A 15,370-nucleotide genomic window follows, 5' to 3' on the forward strand; every position below is an offset into this window, starting at 1 on the left:
CTCATAGCACGCTCCTAGTCAACCATTATCTCGAATGATATCGTTATCTGCCCTGATTTGTTGAAAACGGGAGGCGTACGCCTTTTTTGTGACACTTATGCTGTTCATAATTGTCACAAAAAAGGCGTACGCCTACCGTTTTCAACAAATCAGGGCAGATAACGATATCATTCGAGATTATGGTTGGCTAGGAGCTTGCTATGCGGTGAAGTTCATTTCTAAGAGTGCACGATTACAAATTGCGCCTAGGACAGTAGACTGTTCCGTGGAAGAATTTTTTTCCCCGCAATTTCGACAATTGCCCGATGATCAACTTCGACATATAGCCAATGGTTATAGACCTCGTCTAAGCTGCGCTAGCTTCGCAAAAATAAAAATGCCCGGGTAATCAACTGGGTCCGTGTTTTAATACAATCGAGTGAGAGCTCCCATATATGACGTGGGTCGATGCACACGCAACCGCATTATACATTAAAGGCGCTTATATACACCCCGGAATGAATACTTTATCCGAAAGAATGGGGGACGAGGTGTTGGCGGCACGGAAAGTAATACCCATCAGACCCCGCTTAATACATTTTGTAGGACGTTTTTTCCGTATAGCAACAAGGTGGCCAGCTTGTTGCGCTGTCAGAGCTGTTTCTGGGAAACTCGTGGCACCATTGTTTTGTTTATAGGACCCCCCACATCATAATCCCATTTATATGGGTGTGTTTATAGGAAAAGGAAGCAATAGGAGTGGACGGTCAATATGGTGTTTTCTTTTTTTTTCTTTTTGCCTTTGTAACGCGTCGCCTTTCTTCAAATTAGTCTTGCTAGGAGCAGTTGTTGCTTATGGTTATGCGATGCAGTCGAAAATGTTAAATTACGCGAAAATTAAACGTAATTAATTAATTAAACGAGGTGCTGGGGCCGAGTCTTTCTACCGACATGGGTATCTGCGCTTTTCCCCCGGGTATTCTATTCTAACTGAATTTCCAGATGGAAGTCGGCCCAGGATGCATACTAACCCCATCCCACTCCTTCCTACTGTCCTCCTCTCTTTATCTGTAAGTGTACCTTCGGACAAAGGTTTACGGAACGCGGCACCGACGTATTTTTCGTCGTACAGTGGCCCCCTACTAGACATCAGGAAGAAATCGAATAAGGAACAGGTGGCCGCCTATTCTATCCTTATCTCTCAGTATGTGTGTGTCCGCTGTAGTTTGCTACCAGGGTGTCGCTCCAATGGAGAAATGCGACACCCAAGGTGTTCCGTAAACTTTTGTCCCAGACTGTACGCCGCACAAGCCACATTTACTGCGCGGCGCTAACACGTAATAAAGAAAAAAAAAGAAACGAAAAAATATGTACTCACAACGCATCGTGACACCCTGCAACATCCATCCAGGAAGAATACAGTGAACCCTCGTTAATATGACCCCCGATAATCTGACATACGCGCTTTACGACCATACTCCTTGGGAACAATGCAGTGAAACCTCTGCAAATTCCCCCCGTTAACATGACGATTCCGCATTGTGACCAAATTTTTCGGGGACGACCATGGTCATAATAACGAGGGTTCACTGTAATGTCAACAATGTATGTAGTGCTTTATTACGAATTGAGCCCACATGAATAACTGAAGCACAAGTATTTATACATGCAATGTCGTTGCGAGGCAGAACACTCCTTGACAGCGATTGGATGGTACCAAATGTATGGTAAGCTCCAGTGAACCCTCGTTAATACGACCCCCGATAATCTGACATACGCGCTTTAAGGCCATATACCCCTGGGGAACAACGCAGTGAAACCTCTGCAAATCCCTCCGTTAATATGACAATTCCGCTATATGACCAAAATTTACGGGAACGTCCATGGCCATAATAACGAGGGTTCACTGTACAGTGAACTCTCGTTAATATGACCCCCGATAATCTGACATACGCGCTTTAAGACCATACCCCTGGGGGACAACGCAGTGAAACCTCTGCAAATCCCCCCCGTTAATATGACAATTCCGCTATATGACCAAAATTTACGGGAACGTCCATGGCCATAATAACGAGGGTTCACTGTACAGTGAACTCTCGTTAATATGACCCCCGATAATCTGACATACGCGCTTTAAGACCATACCCCTAGGGAACAACGCAGTGAAACCTCTGCAAATCCCCCCGTAAATGTGACAATTCAGGATTATGACCAAAATTTACGGGAACGACCATGGCCATAATAACGAGGGTTCACTGTATACCAAACGTGCTCTGCTCGAGTGATGGTTCCCGTGGCCTAGTGGTTAGGGTGATGGCAATCCACGTCGAGACCGGGAGGTGACCCGGGTTCGGAGCCGGCTGTGCTGTCTGCGTGTTTTCCCTGGGTTTCCTCTCGGACGCTCGAAGGCAAATGTCGGCACAGTTGCCTGTGAAGTCAGCCCAGGACGCGCGGTCCCGCCTGGGATAGTCGTTACGTTGCCCGCCGGTTATAAACATTTAACGACCACACTGCGCTCATACCCCCCCCCCCCCTACAGGAGCTCTCTTAATTATCTCGTCTTCGGACGCTTCTCAATCAAATATGTATTTCCGAAAAAAAGTTCCGCCGTACCTTAAGCAGGGTGACGAAGCGAAACGTTTTTGATTCCGGTTTTCGTTTCGATTCGAAAGAAAACGGTTCAGTTTCGGAGTAAAATAATAACGGTTAGAAACCGGTTCAGTAACATTTTACACAGTGAGTATGATCATAACAAGAACCCCGGACAAGTGTCAATATAGGAGCCATTACTTTTCTGTACAATATGTTGTCACTTATGCTGTCGCTTAACAATAGCAGCGTCCGCCGCCGATGATAACCACTTATAGCTACAGGGAACGCATGTCCTTTTTGTAACCACCCTCACGCGGTCGCTCGTGGCAAAATTGCGAAGAAAAGAAAAGAAACACAGTAGTTTAGGCATTTATCGGCACTTATTGATGAAAAAGGCTGAAGAATTCGAAAAAGCAAAAAAAAAAAAAAAAGGTATTTACCTGAAACTCCGCTCGAAGCTAATCAGTCATATTAGGGAGTTTTAGGGGACCACAGACGCCTCCCGACTCCCTATCAGAACCAGCCAATCACAGCGCAGCGGGTTGAGTCATGGAGGGATACGTTTTACGGACGGACGACTCGCAGTAGCTGAAACGGGTTCCTTTTCCTGAATCCTTCGAAAGTGAACCGCAAGTGATTGAAGGTCGACGACGACTTGCACCTTCTGCTTGATGTACTGCGTTAAAAGCCTTTTGAAAACGCTACCAAATACTCGCCGATCACGGCACCTGTAAATAGTAATAGTAATAAATAGTTTGCGCTGCTACCAATAGCGCTACCGTTGATGATAACGGGGTCGTAGCGCCTAAGGAAACGTGTTTCTCCTAGAACTCTTTTTCTGTCCTAACGTTACAGAAACCGGAATCGTAAAAGGAAGAGGAAACGTAGTATGCTCACGGTTTCCTAAAACTCTCTAATGTGTGCTATAGTGTGATGGCGTTACGATAACAAATGACTTTCCTCCCGGCGCGGGGCCATCATGCTAGAGAAGGACTCCTGGAACGTCCTGGGCTGACTTCGTATAGGAGATGCTATCGTCAGCTTGTCTGAAACTGTCTGACGAATGAGCCCCCTCCCCCCTCCATTATTGAGGGGGGGGGAAGCGAGTAAACCAAGGTGAAACATAGATGGATCATCTGCCACCTTTTTACCTCCATAAACCTCCCAGTGATGACGCCATTGCGTGCATTACAGCATTGTACTTTGCTTCCATGTGTATCACAGCCAGAGGTTCAGTTATTCATCAGTATCAGTATCAGTTATTCCATCACAAGGACATGAGTTTGGCCGTATCCTTTCATATTATGTGCAGTGAACCCTCGTTATTATGACCATGGTCGTTCCCGAAAATATTGGTCATAATGCGGAATGGTCATATTAACGGGGGATTTTCAGAGGTTTCACTGCATTGTTCCCCAGGAGTATGGTAGTAAAGCGCGTATGTCAGATTATCGGGGGTCATATTAACGAGGGTTCACTGTACTTGTTGCTGAATAGTAGGTGCCATCTGTTCGATCAACCGTTTCCGTCCAATCAAAGAAGACTCCCCCTGGAGTTGATAGCCATTCCCAAAAGAACTTCTGGAATACGTCGCAAGATAACTGAGGGTGTGTCTTTAATTAACTGGTTCTGGAATTGCGGATATGACGGCATTCTTACGACGGAGAATTATATTCTTGTACCTGTCGTAGATGACGAAACACTTCGTTGAACACACGTCGAGCCCTGACGTCACAGTAACGAGAGCTTCCTATTTGTTCTCGTAAGCACGTGATTTCTCGCACGGACTTCTCACTTGCGGAGATGCCCACCGTCACGTCACAGCCAGATGAGTTTGGGTAACGTAAATTGTTGATGCTGAACAAACAACAATTAAGACAACACAAACAGCGTCGTTCAGTATTTGAGTCCCTCTATACGTTTATTACCCCCTTTTGCTTTGTGTGTCTATTCAAGTAAGCGTATTTTCACGTTATTCCGGCATAACATTTTCAATTCACGAGGAAAGCCGTTCATTTAGAGTGCATTCTTTCCTCAAAAGGAAATGTTCCTCGTTCCCTGTTTCTCTGTTTTTGCCTAATTTACACTTTCTTCCTGCGCAGGACGGACATTCTAAATTCGTTTCAGCGCTGCAACAAAATATTCTCCAGTTTTCAGTAATGGCTCTCATGAACTGAGCGTATTACGTCCCATTATTTCTGTTGCTTCAGCTTTTATTCGTGCGCCAAGCAGTTCTTTTCTGCTGCGTTTTAAATTCGCTTCACCCGCGAGCGAGTTCCTCACCGTTCCAGGGGAGCGCTGCTGGTTGGCGGTTGCTTCGCTAGATGGCATTCCTCTTCTCCACAATTATGCTAATGAATGGTTCCTCGTAAATTAATGATGATGTCAGGTTAATGCGCTACCCGACCGCCTAGTGGCCACTTGTTTGAGACGCGCTAATCGAGCATCGGCAGCGTGTTTTCGTTGTTATGGTTTTCTTTTGTCTTTTTGGTTATTTTTTCCGCTATACGATCGATCACCTGCTTCGTTATTCGTCGTCTGCGTTCTTTTCGCCGGTGCTCTGGCTGCCCGCTGAATATGAAAGGTGACGTCTGATGCGAGCTTTTACGAGTAGGCTACAAATTTATCATTATATAATTAATTGGTGCGACATTACTCTCCAGTCTCGTATATACAGTGAACCCTCGTTAATATGACCCCCGATAATCTGACATACGCGCTTTACGACCATACTCCTGGGGAACAATGCAGTGAAACCTCTGCAAATCCCCCCACGTTAATATGACAATTCCGCATTATGACAAAAATTTTCGGGAACGACCATGGTCATAATAACGAGGGTTCACTGTATAAACATACATTAATTCGTGAAAGACTCTTGCGCAGCTTGTCGCGTTACATTGTTTTCGCGTGTGTCTGCATTGTGCCCATTGTGTCATTGTGTTTGTTAGTCGTCTCTTTTTTTTTTGCCATCTTCTTTATCTTCTTATCTATCTTTTTTTTGCCATGTCTTTAATCTATCCCCATCCTTCTTTCACCATTTGTTAGTTTATCCTTTATTTCCTCATTCTTTTCATTTCATTTTTATTTCTTTTATTCTTCGTTTATTTACAGTGAACCCTCGTTATTATGACCATGGTCGTTCCCGAAAATTTTGGTCATAATGCGGAATTGTCATATTAACGGGGGAGATTTTCAGAGGTTTCACAGCATTGTTCCCCAAGAGTATGGTCGTAAAGCGCGTGTGTCAGATTATCGGGGGTCATATTAACGAGGGTTCACTGTATTTATCTTTTGTGGCATAACAAGCCGGCGTCCCGTTTGGCTGAGCTGTCCCCCTTTTTTTTCCTTTGTTCTAATAAATACAGTGAACCCTCGTTATTATGACCATGGTCGTCCCCGAAAAATTTGGTCACAATGCGGAATCGTCATGTTAACGGGGGGAATTTGCAGAGGTTTCACTGCATTGTTCCCAAGGAGTATGGTCGTAAAGCGCGTATGTCAGATTATCGGGGGTCATATTAACGAGGCTTCACTGTATATCCCCCCCCCATTGTGTCAGCGCAGTTCCCTCTGAAGAACTCATATCAACTCTCTTACTCCTCCTCTCTCTACCTGCATACAGCTAATAGTCACACTTGCATCGCGGTGCTGACGTGGAATAAAAAAAAAAATATTCGTCTAAAGTTGCACTTTTCTACAAATTTAGTCAGCATGACATCGTGGTGGGGCTTACTTGCGGGCCAGCACATCACATCATCATCATCATAACCCATCAACATCTGTGAGCATGAAAGTACACATGAAGGATTTTTTCGATCGAGGAGTATTTCAGTCATTAAATCTATCATCCGTCGTCATCATCAGAACCCCTCAACTTTAAAACATATTACTTACAGTGAACCCTCGTTAATATGACCCCCGATAATCTGACATACGCGCTTTACGACCATATTCTTGAAAACAATACTGTGAAACCTCTGTAAATCTCCCCGTTAATATGACAATTCCGCATTATGACCAAAGTCATAATAACGAGGGTTCACTGTATCGGAATTCAACTTCGAAACCCGCTCTTGGAGTTCCATTTGAAACTCCTCAAATCTCGGGAATGACGCCCTTTTATGCAGCGCGATGGTCTACTAACATGTTTTTCGTTTCTTCCCTCTGTTCCTCAGTAGCTGCATCCCACATCATCATCATCATCATCCATTCATCTATGTTGTTGTTGTTGTTGTTGTTGTCAGTAGCTGCAATATATTGGGTTATAGTGAACCCTCGTTATTATGACCATGGTCGTTCCCGTAAACTTTGGTCATAATGCGGAATTGTCATATTAATGGGGGGATTTGCAGAGGTTTCACTGCGTTGTTCCCCAAGAGTATGGTCGTAAAGCGCGTAGGTCAGATTATCGGGGGTCATATTAACGAGGGTTCACTGTATTGTGCCTGCCCTGGGTAGCAACTAAGTTACAAGGAGTTTGTAACTGTAACCGGTACTTGTATAGTACCTGAATTAATTGATTACAGTTCGATTTTACAACTACAGTGAACCCTCGTTAATATGACCCCCGATAATCTGACATACGCGCTTTACGACCATACTCCTTGGGAACAATGCAGTGAAACCTCTGCAAATTCCCCCCGTTAACATGACGATTCCGCATTGTGACCAAATTTTTCGGGGACGACCATGGTCATAATAACGAGGGTTCACTGTACATACTCAAAAATCATGGTAACTAACGATAAACTTCTGCTGGTTAGTTACAGTGCCCAAAAACTTCTGCTGTACGAGCTAGTTGAGTAGGGTCACGTAAACTCATAGCGTGAAGTTGGGCACTAACGAAAACGCTTGTCTGGGTGTTTATCGTGTATAGTGCTTTAGTTCATGCCGTGAGTTTACGTGATTACAATGACGATTCTATCATAAGAGAGAACAGCAACGAGTTGCCAAAGTAACTGTCACTGTAATTACTCACCATTTTTGGGGTAAGTAGTTACAAGATGCAATTTTAAGTAATTCAGGTAGTGCCATATTTTTCTGCTGATCAGTTTCGAGACGTCCTTTTGTCGATCTTTGGAACGTTGCACTGATGATTCTCTAGCGCTCCTGTTGAAAGACTCTCAAGTGTGGCGAGAAGTGGGCCTTTAAACACGATAACTCGCAGAAACAACTGCTACATAACTGCTACAATATTGGCCCAATCTTGGACCAATATTGGGCCGGCATTGCCAATATTGGGCAAATATGTTGTGCTGTATGGTCGCGTAACGCGTATGTAAGATTATCATGGGTCATATTAACGAGGGTTCACTATACATACAGTGAACCCTCGTTATTATGACCATGGTCGTTCCCGTAAACTTTGGTCATAATGCGGAATTGTCATATAAATGGGGGGATTTGCGGAGGTTTCACTGCATTGTTCCCCAGGAGTATGGTCGTAAAGCGCGTATGTCAGATTATCGGGGGTCATACTAACGAGGGTTCACTGTACATTAGCTAGAATGCATCCTGCACGTTCAACATCGGTCACTGACAGCGCGAAAAGTAAGACTGAAAAAACAAAATTCATACTCAGGATATGAAGACAATCTCCTCCTCTCCTCTAGGTATCGCCGCGGAGGGTCTCACAAATAAGGCACATATATGCGTTTTGAAACCCTGCGCGCATGAGCTTTTTGAAATCCGCGCACGCAGAGTCCGCATGCGCAGTGCTGTTCTCCCCTCCAGATCCGACCTGAAATACAGTGAACCCTCGTTAATATGACCCCCGATAATCTGACATACGCGCTTTACGACCATACTCCTTGGGAACAATGCAGTGAAACCTCTGCAAATTCCCCCGTTAACATGACGATTCCGCATTGTGACCAAATTTTTCGGGGACGACCATGGTCATAATAACGAGGGTTCACTGTACATAGGTGCATATTGCTCAGACGCGATCCTGTTTTGCATAAATTTATTTTTGTATCCTTAGACACGTCGTTGCTTGCATGAGCGTACTACAATCAAAACGTGGGACTGCAGTTCTCAGCCATTCACTCTGAACATTCTTTGCGTTACACGGAGGAACCGTACTAGAGGGACACAAAGAACTTAATACCGATGCGCAGTGCGAACGAAATCGTGGCTGGTTTGACACTTTCGTGTGGTTCGTGCGCATCCGATGCCTCTAAGGCCCTTTTGTGTATCTGTCTGTGTGTATGTGCGTGTGCGTGTGTGTGTGTGTTTTCGTTTTCTTTCCTTTTATTTCGTTTCCTTTCCTTTTTCTCGTTTTCTTTCTTTTTTTTCGTTTTCTTTCTTTTTGGTTTCTCTCCTTTTTTTTCGTTTTCTTTCTATCTTTTCGTTCCCTTTCCTTTTCTTTCGTTCCTTTTTATGAAAGGAATAGCAAGTCGGTCTTTGCCTTACTAACCTTTCCTTGCTTTTTTTTCTCAATAAACATATCCCCCATCCCCCCCCCCCCCCGCATCCGATCGCGTACCGATCTTGTTAATGGAGAGTTTTCGGGAACCGGTTGAGCACGTCCGGTACGATCAATTGGGAGAGAAGAAAACGACGCTCATGCTCTTTACCTCGTGGGGATTATCCTTCCCGCGCGGCGATCTTCCTGGCCGCTTTGAGGTCACGATCGGTTCGCTCCCGATCGTTCCCTTTCGGGGACTCCTCTACGATGCTGAAACATGGCCGCCGCCGCCGCGATGGATTCTATCGCCATTTTGGATGCCGTTCCATGTGGGGAAGCTGTGGTGACCTTAGAACTGTTCAAACGTTCCCTTTCGTAGATTGTACAATATCTTGTCGGTCGAATATTCGTGTGGGAGTACGCTAATTTACGGTGCATCGGAAAAATGTTTTGCTTCTATTCTTAACGAGAGATGGCGCCATCACGCCGGTTGTTCTCTGTCGGTTCCCGAAAACTCTTTGGCGAGTCTCCGGTCGGTTCCTTGCTACTGGTCCACACACCGACCGATCGACCGTATGTACCGCGCCGGTTCCCGAAAACTCCCTAATATACGCATCCAATCCTCATACCGCCTTATTCATATTCATTCATTATTATTCATACCCCCTTATCCGAATCCGCAACTACTCTACGAATATCTCAACACGTCAATGGACAGCATAGGCCTTTAGCCTGTTTTATGCTTTAGAAGGCGCAGAGGGCATTGACTGGTACATTGAAACATGATCATGCAACGCGACGGAGAAGTAACGCTGTAACAAGTCACTAAGGGCCAGTTCTCACTTGACGACGCCCGACGCGACGTCGTGAGCTGGCGGCGGAAATAGACGCGCATTTCCGGCGTTGGGAGAGGAGAGACGTCGAACCAAAAAATTTGCCATGCCGGTCTCGTTCACGACGTCGGCGAGAGTTGGCGAGAACGATACACTGGCGACCAATAAGGTGTCACAGAAAGGCCACGCCTCGCGATTTTTCGTCTGCTTTGGACGACGGAATGCCACTGTGGTGGGAACATGAAAATCGCGCGCGCTGAACGGGCGGCGGAAATGCGCTCTACTTCCGCCGCCCGCTCACGACGCCGCGGCGGGCGTCGCCAAGTGGGAACTGGCCCTGACGCTGTCCGAGTGCGTCCTTTGTCTTTGTCTCCGCCGCGTTGCCTGATCGTGGTTCAATGTTTTACGCTGTATTTTCGAACATGTTCCTCGAACAGCACCGTTCTCACTTTGCACACTTCCCCCATTCCAGGTGAGAGCTGGTGTCTGGAAGTTGGTGCGCCCCACAACCACCGCCGACGGCAACTATCGGAACAGCACGGTGCCCCCATCTTAGTGAGGGAACCCCCTAGCCGTGTAGTGTACTTGAACTCGACAGGCGCTTGGCTCGATTGCCAGGCGTACGGTGCACCGCCTCCTACCGTTCGCTGGAGGAACGTGGCGCCATCTACTGTCATGGCGCCGTCCGGTGCGACTCCACTTCTGCTTCTTCACTCAACGGGGGAGATTCTGGAGGACATTCCCAGTGTGCGTTACACGTTTCCCAATGGAACTATGGTGCTGTGGCCTTTTTCCACTCCGGATCCGAGAGTGCACTCCGGAGTGATTCAGTGCGTCGCTTCGAATGGAGTGGGCACGGTTGTGTCCAGGGATGTACATATTAGGGGAGGTAAGTGTCGCCATCGCGTGGTCATCAGGGAAAATTATTCTGGTAGTAAACGTAGTGGAGTATGTGTCCCGTCTCGGATAAGTGTCGCAAAAATACAAGGAGAAAGACGACACAACAGCTATACTGACAAGTGCAAGATTTACTGTCTGGTGTACAAAAGCTCTGCGAGAGATGTGATATACCTGGATTGAGAGAGGCGCAGAGAAAAGGGGGAGAGAGTGGTTACCACAAAAAAAAAATAATAATAATAATAGAGAGTTTTAGCAGACCGTTGATAACGTGGCTTGCGTCGAACCGTATCAACCGGAACCAATCAGCGGATAAGATTCTGAGTCACGCACCACTACGATTGGTTCCGATAGGCACGATAACTTTATCAACGGTATACTAAAACTCACTAATGATAAACACAACCGCTGCCCTCCTCGGTAGCTCAGTCGTTAGCGTGCTGGCTTGCTGAGCTCAAGATCGCGGGTTCGATCCCGGCCGAGGACGGTAGCAATGTGGGGGAGGGTAAACATTGCTTTCAGTACAGTGTGTCGGAAGTTTGCCGCGGACGTCAAAAGAACCCCCAGGTGGTCGAAATTATCCGCGGTCCTACCCTGCGTCACGTGCAACATGTCGCCATTGTATATACAGTGAACCCTCGTTAATATGACCCCCGATAATCTGACATACGCGCTTTACGACCATACTCTTGGGGAACAATGCTGTGAAGCCCCCGCAGATATCCCCCGTTAATATGACAATTCCGCATTATGACCAAAATTTTCAGGAACGACCATGGTCATAATAACGGGGGTTCACTGTATAGGCAGACAAACCGTACGTGTAACATCACGGTACTATTATTATTATTTCTTAGATAGCCTCTGTCATGCTATCTGTATATAGACGACTCTCTGTTTACAAACATGTGACGTCACAAGAAGACTGGTTCGAGGTTATATTTTGCTGTGGTGCGCAAGAAGCGGGAAAAACGCGTCGGCTGATAAAGCTGATATAGTGCCCACCGGCCTGCTTTGTGTGGCGGCGTTATACGTATAGTCAATGATGTAGGGGCTCAGGTCGTCTACGTATGCAATGAACCCTCGTTTATATGACCCCCGATAATCTGACATACGCGCACTACGACCATACTCTTGGGGAACAATACTGTGAAGCCTCTGCAGATTCCCCCCGTTAATATGACAATTCCGCATTGTCACCAAAATTTGCGGGAACGACCATGGTCATAATAACGAGGGTCCACTGTATACTACATATATTGTTGGTTGGGTATATGGAAAGATGATCTGCTCTGCCTGTTGGAATGGGGTAGGGTCCTGCACTCAACGCAGGGAAACATCCCACATCATCATCATCATCATCATCCATTCATCTATGTTGTTGTTGTTGTTCTGTCAGATGCCATGTTTCTATACAGAGACAGGTCATTTCAGTTTCACGCCATGAACAAGAGTGATTTTTTTAATACAATTTTGTTGATTTAGCTAAAGCTATACAGTGAACCCTCGTTAATATGACCCCCGATAATCTGACATACGCGCTTTACGACCATATTCCTTGGGAACAATGCAGTGAAACCTCTGCAAATTCCCCCCGTTAACATGGCGATTCCGTATTGTGACCAAATTTTTCGGGGACGACCATGGTCATAATAACGAGGGTTCACTGTATTTACTCTTACCGACCACATTGTTCATTATGTTACTTGCGTTCATGTACAGTTGTTCCGCAAGAGTACAAGACAAAAGTGTACGACGAGTTCGTTGTTAGGGGCAACACAGCGGTACTTCACTGCCAGATGCCAGCTTATGTACGGGACGATGTCCAAGTGGTTGAATGGCTTCGGGACGATGGGATGACGATCAAACAGGCGGTGATCGACGCCAAACAAGGTACGCACGAAGAACTGTCTGTGCTAATCAACTTTCTTGGTTGCTAGATTGTTCCAAATGTTTTAGTTTCTCTAATGATTCCAGTGGTGCTACAGAGGCACTATAGTTAGGTACGGAAGGTTCACTGTGCTTACGTGGAGGAGGAGGAGGAGGAGGAGGAGTGTCGTTGGGAGGAACCCGAGAGGTCTGCCTGCCTGATTAGGCGGCATGTTTCTCGGGAAGGGAAAGGTGGTGGAGAGGAGGAGAGGAAAGGGTGAAGTGGAAGACCGAGCGGAATCCGCTCGGGGGGAGGATAGCTGCGTCCATGGGCCGACTTCAGGGGAACTGTGCCGGCATACGCCTATTACACATCTGAGGGAAACCCAGGAAAAACCCCAGACGGCACAGACGGCCCGCGGATTCGAACCGCGGACCTCCCAGTCTCCAAGCGCACGCGTTACCGCTGCGCCACCGGAGCTGGTACTGTGCTTACGTTGCCCAACGTTTACAAGCATTCTTAGCGCGAAAAGTACGCAATGTCTCCGAACCTGTGACAGAATATTCACTGCACTCTTTTCTGCTCATGCCCGGCCATGTGACGCCCTGCAGACAATATCCCCATGCCAATTTGACCTCGTGCTCCATGAACCAGCCAGAGTACAGGACGCTGATGCGCTATTGCTATTACCATATGACACATTTTCATTATACTCGCGTATTATAGCCGTACCGGCCAATATTGGCCAACCCAGCTCACATTGGTCCAATATTGGGTCAGTATTGGTGTGCTGCCTGGGTAGTGACATTTGCTTGCGCCTCTGGGTGCATTTCGGGCCTCTTGCAGAGTCCTCACACGTGGGCTTTTCTGTGTCGTCATTGCAACCGACAATGTCAATGACGTCTTCATCAGTAATGATGGCACACGTTTCATCATGTCCGTCCGCGCGCCGATGTACTCGCGATCTGCAGGAGGACTTTCTGACTGAAAGGCCGTCTTTCCTCTACAGCTTCAAATGAATGAACTAGCTATGAGCCTCGTACGGGTACAGGTCCCGACAAAAGTTTACGGAACACCGGAGTGGCGCATACAGTCATCGGAGCGATATCCTTGCAGCAACCGGGAGCAGATACACTTACAGACAGGTGACTGTGTAATTCCATGAAGCTCTCAGCAAGTGTGGTGTCCACTCCCATTCGCTGCCAATCAAGAAACACGTCGTGTTCCGTCGTGTGTTGTCGTCGTGTCGTGCTCTGGTGTTCCGTAAACTTTTATCAAGATCTGTACAATGGATAAAGTTGGAAATCCTTGAAGCAGAGTAGTTCAGTCAACCCTCGAGTTTGTCGCCCCCACTGGAGTAAAAGTAGGTCGCACACTGACTCAGACCCAAGACCGGGTAAGTGAGGCGGGTTGTTGGGTACTTTCCTACGGTGGTTCCTGGAAATTCTTGTCCCGGGATTCGGAAGCTGAAGACCGGATAGATGAAGCTAAAATGCATTGATTGAAATCTGTGCCCATGATTTATGTCCGGATAGCGCGGGATCTGGATAAGTGAAGCTCGGATAAACGGGGGTCGACTGTATCACCAACTTCCCCCCTTTATTCCTCTGTGAAGACCGAGCTGAACATTGTTTACGGGACCACACTTGAATTCACCCCTGGTGTGAATTCTCTACCCCGGCTCAACCCGCCTCCAATTTCCTAACTCGAAGTGTGTTCCGATACGTTCAGCCCACCCCGTCGAGCACCTCCGCTGCACCCACACCCTTCGTCCTCAAGGACAACTTACGTATTCGTTCGCAACGAGGCTGTCCGCACTCCCATGCAACCACCTTATACACTCTAAGAAAAATAAGGAGTTAAACGGGGAGTAATTGCAGCTTGTACTCTCCTAGTCTGCAATTACCGTATTTTCCGGTGTATAACGCGCACCCCTAAAAACGGGCCGAATTTGAAAAATGTTCCATGTACACTCTAAGAAAAAAAGGAGTAAAACGGGGAGTAACTGCGGCTTCTACTCCCCTCTGCAATTACTCCCAATTTTAGTCCCATAACCCAACATTTAGTCCCGACATTTACTCCCCAGGACTGCAAATTGTCACTAAACTTCGTGAATAGTCTCCTGAATGCAACAGTCTACGTAAATATGTGCCCTTGGTCAATTTGAACGACATAAGGCTGTATAACTCAGACAACGTAGCAATTTTCCAGCCACACAGAGTAAGAAACAGTTAGCGCATCTTTCTTCGCAAATTATGCCCTATGTATGGCGCAAGATTTTACATCACTCGATATATCACGGTTGACGGTTTGCTTCATGGTATTTTCATGCATGCACACCAATTATGTACTTGTGAGTCTTACAACAGCGCGTGAAATGCAGTCTCCACTCTGTGATATTCATTTACTCCCGAGAATTTACTCCCGAAAGGGACTATTTTTTGTGTGCAACGCATCTACTCCCCAAAAGGAGTAAAAGTACTCTTTTTTTTTTTCTTAGAGTGTACTGCGGTCCCTACAAAGTTCTTTGTCGCTCTGATAAGTTTTTTTTACTCTCGACGATGCCGGTCGTGCACTGTAAACTGAAAAACACCCTTATGGGTGTAAATGGCTTGTCCTATAACTGACACCACTTTTTACACCGTATGGTCTGGAACACCCCTTTTAGAGGGTGTATTCTGTGTATAACACCCTTTGAAAGGGTGCTTTTCCTTGGAAATGCCGTCTTTTGCACCCTTTCTTCCTTTATACGCCCTTTTAGGAGGGTGTTTAACAATATTTCACCCT

At 46.5% G+C, this 15,370-nt stretch overlaps 1 protein-coding gene across 1 annotated transcript in view; it reads left to right on the plus strand.

Annotated features, from left to right (window-relative positions):
- The window catches only part of LOC135386350 (cell adhesion molecule Dscam1-like), a 357,610-nt gene that overhangs the window by 44,088 nt on the left and 298,152 nt on the right, over positions 1-15,370 (plus strand). The window contains exons 3-4 of the mRNA XM_064616211.1: positions 10,289-10,705; positions 12,436-12,606. Coding sequence (XP_064472281.1) covers positions 10,289-10,705; positions 12,436-12,606 — 588 coding nt within the window. The remainder of the gene's footprint in view (positions 1-10,288; positions 10,706-12,435; positions 12,607-15,370) is intronic.

This window comes from Ornithodoros turicata, chromosome 2 (assembly GCF_037126465.1).
Source record: "Ornithodoros turicata isolate Travis chromosome 2, ASM3712646v1, whole genome shotgun sequence".
Classification (NCBI taxonomy): domain Eukaryota; kingdom Metazoa; phylum Arthropoda; class Arachnida; order Ixodida; family Argasidae; genus Ornithodoros; species Ornithodoros turicata.